This window comes from Hyla sarda, chromosome 1 (assembly GCF_029499605.1).
Source record: "Hyla sarda isolate aHylSar1 chromosome 1, aHylSar1.hap1, whole genome shotgun sequence".
NCBI classification, from domain to species: Eukaryota; Metazoa; Chordata; class Amphibia; order Anura; family Hylidae; genus Hyla; species Hyla sarda.
In genome coordinates this window covers 263615011-263629688 of record NC_079189.1, presented here as the reverse complement: position 1 = coordinate 263629688, position 14678 = coordinate 263615011, and the positions used below count along the sequence as shown (strand labels likewise).

General features: G+C 42.4%; 1 protein-coding gene across 5 annotated transcripts in view; it reads right to left on the bottom strand.

Moving 5' to 3' along the window:
- Positions 1-4854: 4854 nt before the first annotated feature.
- Positions 4855-14678, bottom strand: part of LOC130368109 (oocyte zinc finger protein XlCOF19-like) — a 59492-nt gene continuing 49668 nt past the window's right edge. For all 5 annotated transcript variants that reach the window (XR_008892288.1, XR_008892290.1, XM_056571418.1 and 2 more), the window contains one exon: positions 4855-7641. Coding sequence is in view for 3 of the 5 variants with exons in the window: in XM_056571418.1 (XP_056427393.1) it covers positions 6776-7641 (866 nt within the window). In the remaining 2 variants the exon portion in view is untranslated. The remainder of the gene's footprint in view (positions 7642-14678) is intronic.

Below are 14678 nucleotides of genomic sequence, written 5' to 3'. Positions count from 1 at the left end.
CACACATCATACATTACATACACATCACACAGAGACATACATACATTATACATTACATACACATCACACACAGACAGACATCATACACACATTATACATTACATACACATCACACAGAGACATCATACACACATCATACATTACATACACATCACACAGAGACATACATACATTATACATTACATACACATCACAGACAGACATCATACACACATTATACATTACATACACATCACACAGAGACATTATACACACATTATACATTACATACACATCACACATAGACATCATACATCATACATTACATACACATCACACAGAGACATTATACATACATTATACATTACATACACATCACACACAGACATCACACATTATACATTACATACACATCACACATAGACATCATACACACATTATACATTACATACACATCACACAGAGACATTATACATACATTATACATTACATACACATCACACACAGACAGACATCATACACACATCATACATTACATACACATCACACATAGACATCATACACACATTATACATTACATACATATCACACAGAGACATCATACACACATTATACATTACATACACATCACACAGACATTATACACACATCATACATTACATACACATCACACAGACAGACATCCACACATCATACACGTCACACACAGACATCATACACACATCATACATTACATACACATCACACACAGACATTATACACACATCACACACAGACATCATACACACATCACACACAGACATACACACATCACACACAGACATCATACACACATCACACACAGACATCATACACACATCACACACAGACATCATACACACATCACACACAGACATCATACACACATTACACACAGACATCATACACACATCACACACAGACATCATACACACATCACACACAGACATCATACACACAGACATCATACACACATCACACACAGACATCATACACACATCACACACACACACACACTCACACCCTACATATACAACCACCCTTCCTGTCGCCTGCATTCTCTGCCTCCTCACCTGAGCCACCATGAGTGGACATCAGAGCTGTAGTCCCGGACAGTGTGAGGTTAAATGGGTTTAAAAATCTCCCCTCACACCGGACGTCCTCTCCTCTCTCCCCTCCTCCCCCACTCTGTGTTTTCCCCATGCAAACATGCAGCCTCCCCGTGGTGGATTAGGTCCTGTGAAGAAAGAGCAGGGGGAAGGGGAGGGATTGAGCTGTGTGCGGGGGAGGGGAGGAGCTGTGTGCCGAGCTGTGGACATCCTTTCTCTGCCCCTGTCTTCTTGTGTTATGTGCAGCTGCGTCCTCCATCCTCCGGGAGGATTAGATAAGGGGGTGTGGCTCAATTAGGTAATGCGAACGTGCGACCTCGGGCTCTGCGGTCAGCTGGGGGCCCCCGCTGCCCCCCTCCATACTTGCATCCGCTCCTGCGCCTCACACCGGCAGTAAAGAAAAATAAGGGGGAAGTCTGTCTGTCCCTGCTAGCCCGATACAGGGCTAAATCTATAAAAAATTCACCTGCCCGGCACCCAAAACTACTTGTCCCGGGCGTCGGGCGATAGAATTTCCACATCCATGGACCACCCAGCGTGTAGGAGACCGCATCAATCACCATGAATCGAGTATCAGATGCCAAAACCTTCTTCTTCCTATTCCTGCACATTTCAAAAATAAAAATCGGAGAGGGGGTGATATTAAAAAGTTGCTCATCCAGAAGGAAGCGTTTTGGATACACCGTTTAGGGACTATGAGCTTTCACTATTACTATAGTGATAGATATATGTTGGCCAGCATGGCATGAGTTAATATATGTATTTGCTGATTTTTTTACAGAGCGGGAAATGAATCTGCATTCTACGGGAATCTCCGCTATGAAAGTCTTTCAAAAATGAAATTTTTCTTTCAAAATTGTATTTACTATGTTTAAATTTTCATAGTACATCATGTGCTTTGAATGATAGTAATTAATGACGTGGTACCTGTGAACCGGATGTAATTATATAAGCTGCATTCTAACAGTTACCTGTACTGGTTGATAAAGGCTATTGAGCCGTAACGCGTACCTACCCTGTATGCTATGCATGTTGCATAAATAAATCTGAGTGCCGGGACCCTTTCTTCATTTGAACGAGCAGATAGCAAGCTGGGTATATATGTTAAAGTGGTACTCCCTTGGAAAACTTTTTTTTTAAATCAACTGGTGCCGCAAATGTAAACAGATTTATAAATCACTTCTATTAAAAAATCTTAATCCTTCCAGTACTTTTTAGGGGCTGTATACTAAAGAGAAATCCAAAAAAGAAATGCATTTTCTCTGATGTCATGAACACAGTGCTCTCTGCTGACCTCTGCCGTCCATTTTAGGAACTGTCCAGAGCAGCATATGTTTGCTATGGGGATTTTCTTCTGCTCTGGATAGTTCCTAAAATGGACAGCAGAGGTCAGCAGAGAGCACTATGGTCATGACATCAGAGGAAATGCATTTCTTTTTTGGATTTCTCTTTAGTATTCAGCCCCTAAAAAGTACTGAAAGGATTAAGATTTTTTAATAGAAGTGATTTACAAATCTGTTTAACTTTGTGGCACCAGTTGATTTAAAAAAAAGTTTTCCACAGGAGTACCCCTTTAAGGGTAACAAATATCTTTTTACAGCATTAGCAATAGCATATAAGTACAGTGACCCCCCCCGACCTACAATGGCCCCGACATACAATATTTTCAACATGCGATGGCCTCTCAGAGCGAGGATCCCGGGGAAGCAGAGACGTCCGGAGCTTCGGGGACACCTCGGGGACGCGGCGACAGCGATGGAGGGCGACATCCAGGGCAGCGGTGACGGGTCCGGAGCGGCGGGGACAGGTGAGTACAGCTTCCTATACTTTACATTGCACGGATCACTCCACATACGATGGTTTCAACAAACGATGGTTCATTTGGAACGGTTTACCATCGTATGTTGAGGGACCACTGTATTAATATATTGATGGGCAGTCAGAATCATTTTAATCAATTTACACATATACAGCACCAAAAAGCCGCAGAGTCAAATCTTGATGGAGTGTGACTTTATTTGCTCCCCAAAGTGCCACGTTTCGGCAACAAAATGCTTGAAATAGGCAGTTTGTTGCTGAAATGTTGCACTTTGGGGAGCGACTAAAGTCACACTCCATCAAGATTTGAGTCTTCGGCTTTTTGGTGCTGTATCTGTTACATATCTAGTTATGCATGCCAACGAACTAAGCATGCATCCCCACTATTTATAGGGTTATCATTACATACCTGGTGTAAGAGGATTTCCTGCTGGTGATCTCCGCAACTCGGGTTATCCCAGCTGCGAAGATGCGTTCCACCACACATGGAGCGCATACATCACATCCGGTTCTCCGCTACTGTGCCATTTTCGGCTATGGTGCTTTGCTCAATTGTGGCGCTGCATTCCACTGACTGTGGAGCACATACATCACATCCGGTTTTGTATCCGGAAGGAGAATGGTGCTGGAAATCACAACAGATGCCGGTAGATCACCAACTATGTAACTATAAACATATAAATAGGAGGATGCATGCTTAGGTCGTTGGCATGCATAACCACCTATTTGCAACCCCTATGCTTTGGTATCAAACCAGCGATAGGCCATCAGATGCACTGGGTTTCTGTCAAGGTGCATAGTATCTGATTTTGATATTTACCTACTGAGGAACCCCACTTTTAAATCGCATGTGGGGGAAAATGCGTAGAGGTTTCAGATATAATCCTGTATATATGTGTGCGCTGTATTTTAACACCACATGTTTTGTGCACTTTATGTTATTTTGGTATATATATTCACTAGGTTAGGTTAGTCCAGGGAGGGGACAGTCAACGTTTGAAGTTGGGGTGCCTTCTCCACTGTCAGGTAGGGACAGTGGGGGGGGGGGGGGGGGTATTCATGAAAAGTGGAGGAGTTGCATGACTTTTTACTCCAGTAATTCACGTGGTGAAAACTGTGGGCCTGCACCAAATGTATTATATGGTCAGGGCATGTGATAAATCTGGTGCTGATCACATTTTTCTGCGACTTTTTGTGCGACTTTTTACCTGTGCGACAAATGTGTGACTTTTTAATAATGCCGTCCACAGTCAGTTTCTAAATCAACTAAGGACTGGTGTAGAATTGCGCCTAAATAAGGGCAGATGCCACAAACTGCAAATCATAAATTCCGGACCACTGCATGATTTCTACTGAAACCACAACTTCCAATGTCATTTAGAAAAAAAAATTCTATTTGGTTTGTCGCACAATTAAAAAGCAACTGCACCAAAAAAAAGAAATAAAGAAAAACTACAGCCAAAAAATAATGGAGTACACGGTTTTATAAATGCCCTTCAGTGTTTTGATAGGAGAGCTAGAGAGGCTTGCTACCTTGAGGATTGTCCCTTTGCAACCTTATACATAATCTTCCCCTAGTGGCTCCATCCTACATCCCACCTGGGTGACTACTTCTCCCACCGGACTACTAAATGTAAGTCTTTTCTTTGCACCTGTTATGTTAAAGGAGTAGTCCAGTGGTGAACAACTTATCCCCTATCCTAAGGATAGGGGATAAGTTGCAGATCGCGGGGGATCCGACCGCTGGGGCCCCCCGCGATCTCCTGTACGGGGCCCTGGCAGCCCGCGGGAAGGGGGCGTGTTGACCTCCGCACGAAGCCGCGGCCGACACACCCCCTCAATACAACTCTATGGCAGAGCCGGAGCGCTGCCTACGGCAATCTCCGGCTCTGCCATAGCGATGTATTGAGGGGGCGTGTCGGTCGCCACTTCGTGCGGTGGTCGACACCCGCTATCTGGCTGGAGAGCCTGGCCCCAGCGGTCAGACCCCCCCGCAATCTCAAACTTATCCCCTATCCTTATGATAGGGGATCCGTTTTTCACCACTGGACTACCCCTTTAATTTGTTTTTTAAAAATTTTTGTACATATATGCCTATTTGTTCATATTAAACTATCATTTAGAATTTTCTTTGTACATATATGTCTATTTGTTCATATTAAGCTATCAATAGTGGTGCATAGATTCGTGTATATCTATATTTGTAAAATATCCATCCCATTGAGCCAATAACACATACACCTATTGATTTATTGGTGATTATATGTTTGTATCCAATTTTGGGAATTCTTCATTTATAAAGGAAAAACTTTTAAAAAGTATATTTTCAAATGCTGTATTTATGGTAAAAAAAATTCTGTGAATCCAATTTTTTTTTTATATCATTAAGAAAGTCTTTTTAGTAAAAGTATTCCCCTTAAGATATTCATAGTACCCCCTTTAGGTACTAATAGGAGCCCCCTTCAGGTAGTTAATAGTAACCCTTTTAAGGTAGTAATAGGAGGCCGCTTTAGGTAGTAGTAGTAGCCCCCTAAAGGTAGTAATAGGAGCCCCCTTTAGGTAGTGGCAGCTATAGCCCCTTTAGGTAGTAATATTACCCCCCTTCAGTTAAAAATAGTACCCCCTTTAGGTAGAAACAGTTTCCCTCTTTATTTAGAAATATTACCCCCTTTAGGTAGAATTAGTAGACCTCTTTAGGTAGAAATATTAGCCCCCCTTCAGATAGCCAAGATAAAAAAAAACACATATGCATATGCTCCTATGCTGCGCGTCCTCTCTTCTGTCTTCTACTCTGGTCTCTGCTACTGTGCATGATAATGATGTCACTTAAGTTGATCGCTGCGTGGCTATTAACCCCTTAGATCAAGCAATCAAAGTCGATTGTGACAACTAAGGGCAGTCAAAAAATACTGGTGCTGGTCAGGGCCACCATGGGGTTATCACAGAGTCCCAAACAGCTGACATGATGACTGGAAGGTTCCACCTGCCTCTGTGCCATCTTTATGTAAAGATATGTAAACATATTTTGCATTGCTGCATGCATAAATGTCCGAACTATTAAAATAAAACATGGAACCGCAGAGTGAATGGCATTAACATAAAAAAAAAAACTACCACAATTGCTGAATTATTGGTCACTTCATATACCAGCAAAATATTCATAAAAAGCAATCAAAAAGTCCAATACAAACAAAAGTACGAATTAAAAATACAGATCACGGCGCAAAAAATTAGCTATCATACAGCCTCGTATATAAAAAATAAGAGTTATACGGGTCACAAGAGGGTAAATATAAGCATTTTCATTTTCTTACAACATGTTTAAATTTTTTTTAAGTAGTAAAACAAAACAAAACCTATATAAACTAGGTATGAGTGTAATTATAGGGATCTATAAAATAAAGATAATATTTCATTTTAACCGTAAAGTGTACTGTGAAGAAACACAGTTGCAAAATTTTATATATTTTTTTCAATTTTACCCCAAAAATATTTTTTTTATTGGCCTCACCATAGATTTTGTGGTAAAATAATTAATGTCTTTACCAAGCACAATTGGTTCTGCAAACAACAAGCCTTCATATGGGTCTGTAGATGGAAAATTAAATGAAAAATTGCTTCATCATTTAGTAGAAGAAACCGGGGATGCAATTGCATTTAAAATAATCATTGATATTTTGACAATTACACAATATTATACATAAATCAGTTGATTGGCACATTTCTATCTCTCTCTCTCTGTACATAGTTAAAACTTAGCATATTATATTTTAGGTATACATTTCACAACAAATAAATACATAATACACATAGTTTATGGCCCTGATGCTAGAAGTAACAGTGGGTTAAGCTTAAGTATCTGTTGCTTCTTTAGTTTTTTGATGCTTAACAAGAGAGGAATAGTCAAGGAAGCTTCTGCCACACTTAGAGCAAATGTACAGCTTCTTTGTATCATGGGTTTTTCTGTGCTTTGCAAGAGAAGAACTATCGGTAAATCCTTTCCCACACTCAATACACACATAGGGTCTTTCTCCTGTGTGGGTCCTGTGATGAACTATAAGGTTGGAGCGATCTGAAAACCCTTTGCCACAGGTTATGCAGGAATATGGTTTTTCACCAGAGTGGACTCTCAGGTGCCTTACAAGTGCAGAGTAGTCTGTAAACCTTTTGCCACATTCTGTGCATGAAAATGGTCGCTCTCCTGTATGGGTTCGTTGATGGGTTACTAAATTAGAGCTTTGGTTAAAGCTTTTCCCACAGTCTGGGCAGATATATGGCTTTGCTCCTGTATGGACCCTTTCATGTCTCACAAGGTGTGAGCTATGAGTAAAGCCTTTTTCACATATACTACATGCATAGGGTTTCTCACCTGTGTGTATGATTTTATGCATGAAAAGGTTAGAACTGCGAGCAAATGTCTTACCACAGGTGTTGCAACTGTACTGTTTATCACCTTTTTTTAGGACTTTAGAAGACTTCAGAAGACTAGAAGTATAAGTAAAACATTCTGGATTTTCTGTACAAAGGTAGGGGTTTGCAATATTGTGCGTTTCATTAGGGGTTGATGTTTTCTCAATCTCTTCTTCTGAACCACGGTTACTGGAGATCCTTTTTGATATGCTGGATACCTCAGCAATCTCTACATTTATATCCATAGTGGAAATGGTCGTCTCATCTTTATGACTGTAGTGAGTCACAATATCTTCCATAGTCCATTCTATGGAACATAGAAAATAAAAATAAATGTAATGAACCAACTCACATGTGCTTGCTATTATACCTAAGTACAAGAGATGGCTAAAGCTAGCAATGAAAAGGTGAGATGTCTGTCTAAGGGTATGTTCACACAATGGAATTTCCTTGCGGAATTCTAATGCGGAATTCCACACAGAAACTCTATCTTGTGAACATACTCACATGGAGGAATATCTGTAACAGATGTTTCTGCTGTGGAAATCCTGATTCCGGAGTCTACAGAAAGAATAGACATGGCCATTCTTTCTGTGGAGTCGGCATTGCCGGAAATGCATTGTTGTCTATGAGACATATTTCTGAGCGGTCCTAGAATTTACACTGATGAAGCCACAATACGGCATCCACGAAAGAGTGTGGGGTCTCTACTGTGCACCTGTATCCTCAATGTGTCTGTGTCTTTGATGTTTTAAATGAATTCAACAGAAAAACGATAGCATGTTCTATTTGAAGCAGCATGTCTAAAGTATAGCTCTGTATCACTCAATACATATCCACAAAAGAGTGTGGGGTCTCTACTGTGCCTCTGTATCCTCATTGTGTCTGTGTCTTTGGGGTTTTAAATTAATTGAACGTAAAGAAAGTATAGAATTTTCAATCTAAAGTAACATGTCAAAGGAAATAGCTTTGTATCACTTTATACATACTGGCACAATTACAATAAAAATGTTATAGTACACAGAAGTGCTGTCATGAAATATACAATATTATATATCGTTATATTATGCCGCAAATAGGGAAGTGGTGTAGGACAAATTCTATAAAATGTCTTTATTCTCAAAAAATGTACTAAAATAGTGGGACTTTGCCATATGACATGCTCTATATAAGTAAACATAATCTTCAGATTACTACTTACTCCTAAAATGGGAATGACATAGTTCATGTGCCATGACGATAGTTATAACCCTCTCTGAGACAATGCCACATCTTCTGAACTGTTGCCTCAATGGTTACAGATTGGTTTATTCAAGTCAAGTCAATTCTACAATATTGTACGGACAGAGGCATAATATGTAATGTGGATTTGTAATTTACTTTGCATTTATGATAGAAGAAAAAACTCAGAGTAAATCTATACTTTCTGTATATATTTTTCTAGCGGCAACTGTGAATGTAACATAGTTTGTAAGGTTAAAAAAAGACAAGAGTCTATCGAGTTCAACTTAAGACCCTACTGTGTTGATCCAGAGGAAGGCAAAAAACCCTCATGAGGCTGATGCCAATTGCCACATATCAGAGGAAAACTTCCTTCCTGACCCCAATGTGGCGATCAGAATAAATGCCTTGATCAACGTTCTATCCACATAAGTCTAGTATCTATAACCTGTAATGTTATATTTTTCCAGGAAAACATCCAAACCCCCCTTGAACTTGTTTATTGAGTCAGACATCACAACATCATGGGGCAGAGAGTTCCATAGTCTCACTGCTCTTACAGTAAAGAATCTTTGTCTGTGATGATGGTAAAACCTTCTTTCCTCTAGACGTAGAGGATGCATCCTTGTTACGGTTATCAGCCTGGGTATAAAAAGATCACTAGAAAGATCTCTGTACTGTCCATTCATATATTTGTACATTATGATCAGATTGGCCCTAAGATGTCTTAGCTCCAAACTAAATAACCCCAAGCTTGATAACCTGTCTTGGTACTCTAATCCACCCAATACCATTAATTATCTTTGTCGCTATCCTCTGCACTCTCTCCAGTTCAGCCATGTCCTTCGTATATAAAGGTGCTCAAAACTGGACACAATGTGGTCTGACTAGTGATTTATACAGAGGCAAAACTATGTCCCTGTCACAAGCCTCTATGCCTGTCCTAATACATCCCAAGACTTTGTTAGCCTTGGCAGCCGCTGACTGGCACTGGTCATTAACCCCTTAAGGACCAGGCCATTTTACACCTTAGGACCAGAGCGTTTTTTGAACATCTGACCACTGTCACTTTAAGCATTAATAACTCTAAGACGCTTTTACCTATCATTCTGATTCCAAGATTGTTTTTTCGTGACATATTCTACTTTATGTTATTGGTAAAATTTTGTCGATACTTGCAACGTTTCTTAGTGAAAAATTCCAAAATTTGATGAAAAAATTGAAAATTTTGCATTTTTCTAACTTTGAAGCTCTCTGCTTGTAAGGAAAATGGATATTCCAAATAATTTTTTTTTTTTATTCACATATACAATATGTCCACTTTATGTTTGCATCATAAAATTTACGATTTTTTACTTTTGGAAGACACCAGAGGGCTTCAAAGTTCAGCAGCAATTTTCCAATTTTTCACAAAATTTCCAAAATCACAATTTTTCAGGGACCAGTTCAGGTTTGAAGTGGATTTGAAGGGTCTTCATATTAGAAATACCCCATAAATGACCCCATTATAAAAACTGCACCCCCCAAAGTATTCAAAATGACATTCAGTCAGCATTTTAACCCTTTAGGTGTTTCACAGGAATAGCAGCAAAGTGAAGGAGAAAATTCACAATCTTCATTTTTTACACTTGCATGTTCTTGTAGACCCAATTTTTGAATTTTTACAAGGGGTAAAAGGAGAAAATGTATACTTATATTTGTAGCCCAATTCCTCTCGAGTAAGCACATACCTCATATGTCTATGTAAAGTGTTCGGCGGGCACAGTAGAGGGCTCAGAAGCGAAGGAGCGACGAGGGGATTTTGGAGAGTACGTTTTTCTGAAATGGTTTTTGGGGGGCATGTTGCATTTAGGAAGCCCCTATGGTGCCAGAACAGGAAAAAATACCCACATGGCATACCATTTTGGAAACTAGACCCCTTGAGGAACGTAACAAGGAATAAAGTGAGCCTTAATACCCCACAGGTGTTTCACGACTTTTGCATATGTAAAAAAATGTTTTAAAAATGTCACTAAAATGTGTGTTTCCACCCAAATTTCACATGTATGCAAGGGTTAATAGCAGAAAATACCCCCCAAAATTTGTAACCCGATCTCTTCTGAGTATGGAGGTACCCCATAAGTTGACCTGAAGTGTACTACGGGCGAACTACAATGCTCAGAAGAGAAGGAGTCATATTTGGCTTTTTGAGAGCAAATTTTGCTCGGGGGCATGTCGCATTTAGGAAGCCCCTATGGTGCCAGGACAGCAAAAAATACCCACATGGCATACCATTTTGGAAACTAGACCCCTTGAGGAACGTAACAAGAAATAAAGTGAGCCTTAATACCCCACAGGGGTTTCACGACTTTTGCATACATAAAAAAAAAAAAAAAAAAAATTTCACTAAAATGTGTGTTTCCCCCCCAAATTTCACATTTTTGCAAGGGTTAATAGCAGAAAATACCCCCCAAAATTTGTAACCCCATCTCTTATGAGTATGAAGGTACCCCATAAATTGACCTGAAGCGCACTACGGGCAAACTACAATGCTCAGAAGAGAGGGAGTCATATTTGGCTTTTTGAGAGCAAATTTTGCTCGGGGGGCATGTCGCATTTAGGAAGCCCCTATGGTGCCAGGACAGCAAAATAACCCCCACATGGCATATCATTTTGGAAACTAAACCCCTTGAGGAACATAACAAGGGGTACAGTGAGCATTTACCCCCCACTGGTGTCTGTCAGATCTTTGGAACAGTGGGCTGTACAAAATTTTTAATTTGCGCAGCCCACTGTTCCAAAGATCTGTCAGACACCAGTGGGGGGTAAATTCTCACTGCACCCCTCATTACATTCCGTGAGGGGTGTAGTTTCCGAAATGGGGTCACATGTGAGGTTTTGTTTTTTTTGCGTTTGTCAAAACCGCTGTAACAATCAGCCAGCCCTGTGCAAATCACCTCAAATGTACATGGTGCACTCTCCCTTCTGGGCCTTGTTGTGCGCCCCCAGAGCACTTTGCGCCCACATATGGGGTATCTCCGTACTCGGGAGAAATTGCATTACAAATTTTGGGGGGCGTTTTTCCCTTTTACCTCTTGTCAAAATGAAAAGTATGGGGCAACACCAGCATGTTAGTGTAAAAAAAATTTTTTTTTACACTAACATGCTGGTGTAGACCCCCAACTTCACCTTTTCATGAGGGGTGAAAGGAGAAAATACCCCCCAAAATTTGTTAAGAAATTTCTCCCGAGTACGGCGATACCCCATATGTGACCCTAAACTGTTGCCTTGAAATACGACAGGGCTCCAAAGTGAGAGCGCCAAGTGCATTTGAGGCCTGAATTAGGGATTTGCATAGGGGTGGACATAGGGGTATTCTACGCCAGTGATTCCCAAACAGGGTGCCTCCAGCTGTTGCAAAACTCCCAGCATGCCTGGACAGTCAACGGCTGTCCGGCAATATTGGGAGTTGTTGTTTTGCAACAGCTGGAGGCTCCATTTTGGAAACAGTGGCGTACCAGACGTTTTCATTTTTATTGGGGAGGGGGGCTGTGTAGGGGTATGTGTATATGTAGTGTTTTTTACTTTTTATTTTATTTTGTGTTAGTGTAGTGTAGTGTTTTTAGGGTACAGTCACATGGGCGGAGGGTTACAGCGAGTTTGAGCTGCCGCGCAAAATTTGCTGCATCGCAAACTTGCAGCCTGATACTCACTGTAAGCCCCCTGCCCATGTGAATGTATCCTGTACATTCACAGTGGGGGGGGGGGACCTCCAGCTGTTGCAAAACTACAACTCCCAGCATGCACAGTCCATCAGTGCATGCTGGTAGTTATAGTTTTGCAACAGCTGGAGGCACACGGGTTGGGAAACACTGAGTTAGGAAACAGACAATGTTTCCCAACCAGTGTGCCTCCTGTTGTTGCAAAACCACAACTCCCAGCATTCTCAGGCATGCTGGGAGTAGTAGTTCGACAACATCTTTAGAGCTAGATGTTGCTGAACTACAACTCCCAGCATGCTTGGAGTTGTAGTTTTGCAACATCTGGAGGACTACAGTTTGCAGACCACTAATACAGTGGTTCCCAATCTGTGCCCTTCCAGATGTTGCAAAACTACAACTCCCAGTATGCCAAAACTGTCCAGGCATGCTGGGAGTTGTAGTTCTGCAACATCTGAAGGGCCAGATGTTACAGAACTACAACTCCCAGCATGCCTGGACAGTAAGGGAATGCTGAGGATGTGTAGTTTTGCAACATCTGGAAGGGCACAGTGGTCTCCAAACTGTGGACCTCCAGATGTTGCAAAACTGCAACTCCCAGCATGCCCAGACGCCAAGGGCTGTCTGGGCATGCTGGGAGTTGTAGTTTACAGGGTCCCTTTACAGCAATGCATGTCGCTTTACGGGACGTGCATTGCTGTAAAGGGCCCGACCGCGGCTGAAGATCTACTCACCTGTCGCCGCCGCCGTCTCCGCCGCCAGGATCCGGGTCTTCAGGGACGAGGTAAGTACCGGGGCCGGTCCCCAGCACTCCCCTGTCCCCCGCCGCGTCCTCCGGTCTTCCTCCCGTCCTCTCCGGACTTCAAGGGGCCGGGCAGGACGGGAGGAAGTAACCGCCCCCCCCCCCCTGCGATTGGTCGGTTAACTAACCGACGGATCGCAGGGGATCGGAGGAGGTGGCAGGCTTGCCACCTCGCTCCGATACTTCAGCATGGTCCTGGCTGTCTGTGACAGCCGGGATCATGCGAAATTACCGGGCGGTCGGGTCCCAGAGACCCGATCAGCCCGGTATCGCCGCAGATCGCAAGGGCGATTTCCCTTGCGATTTGCGGCGATCGCCGACATGGGGGGCCTACATGGCCCCCCTCGGCGTTTGCCCTGGATGCCTGCTGAAGGATTTCAGCAGGCATCCAGTTCCGATCTCTGCCCGGCGAGCGGCAGAGACCGGAAAATGCCATGACGTTGTGGAACGTCATTGGTCGTTAAAAAAAAGGGTGCCATGACGTTCCACAACGTCATTGGTCCTTAAGAGGTTAACTGGTTGCTGTCTAAGGATGAGCCAGCTTGTCCTAAGATGGCAATCAGTGTATGACGCAGACTCCTGACTCGGGCAGCCCTCAGCTGATTCCTGTAGCTGAAGGCCACCATTAATAGCCAACATGCGGCTATTAACCCTTTAAATTGCCTCTGTCAAAGCTGACAGCTGAGTCTAAAGGGACCTTTAAACAGTCCCTAGTGGTCCTGTCCTAGTGGTTCTCATGGGGGAGCGATTCACTGTGGAGGTAGCCGAAGGGCTTACCTCTCTTCCTGTCCCACAAATATTTTTTTTCTGGTTTCGCTGTAGATTTGTGGTAAAATTATTGATGTCATTGCAAAGTAAAATTGGTGGCAAAAAAGGGGGGACTCTGCTGCCTATACCTAATGTGGGGGAACTGCTGCCTACCAAATGTGGGGGACTATCTACTATGTTCCTGCCTAGCTAATATGGGGGGCAAACTACCAAACTAATAGGGGGGCTACCTACTACCTACCTACTAGGGGGTTTTCATACAGGGGTAGCTATCTGGGGAATTTACCTACAGGGGGCATGATTACCTTCCTGGGGGACAATAACTACCTGGGGGTATGATCTACTAGGGGCCACTACCTCCTGGGGACACTACCTATCTGGGGACATTACCTACCTGTAACTTCCGTAAGCAACACCTTATTTTCTGTCCGCTAACACAAAATACTCTGCCCCTCTGGAGACTAAACTCTGGATCCGCCACTGGGTTGAGGGGGGTGCTGGCTACCTACTTTACTAACAAGCTGGCTACCTAATTTTATACATGGATGCCTAACTACTTATCTACATAGCTGGCTAAACTACCTACATACCTGGCTGAATAACTACCTGCCTATATATCTTGTTACCTACCCACATACATGGCTACCTAACTATGTACATACCTGGCCTTCATACATGGCTGTCTAACTACCTAGTTAGCCACCTACATGCCTGGCTACCTACCTACCTACCTGGCTAGTCACTTACCTATATATCTATCTACCTGATCTACCTTCCTACCTGGCTACCTACCTACTTTCCCTTTTACTGTGCAGGGCACCAAGGAGGGCATTATTACAGTTTGTGGGCCTATAG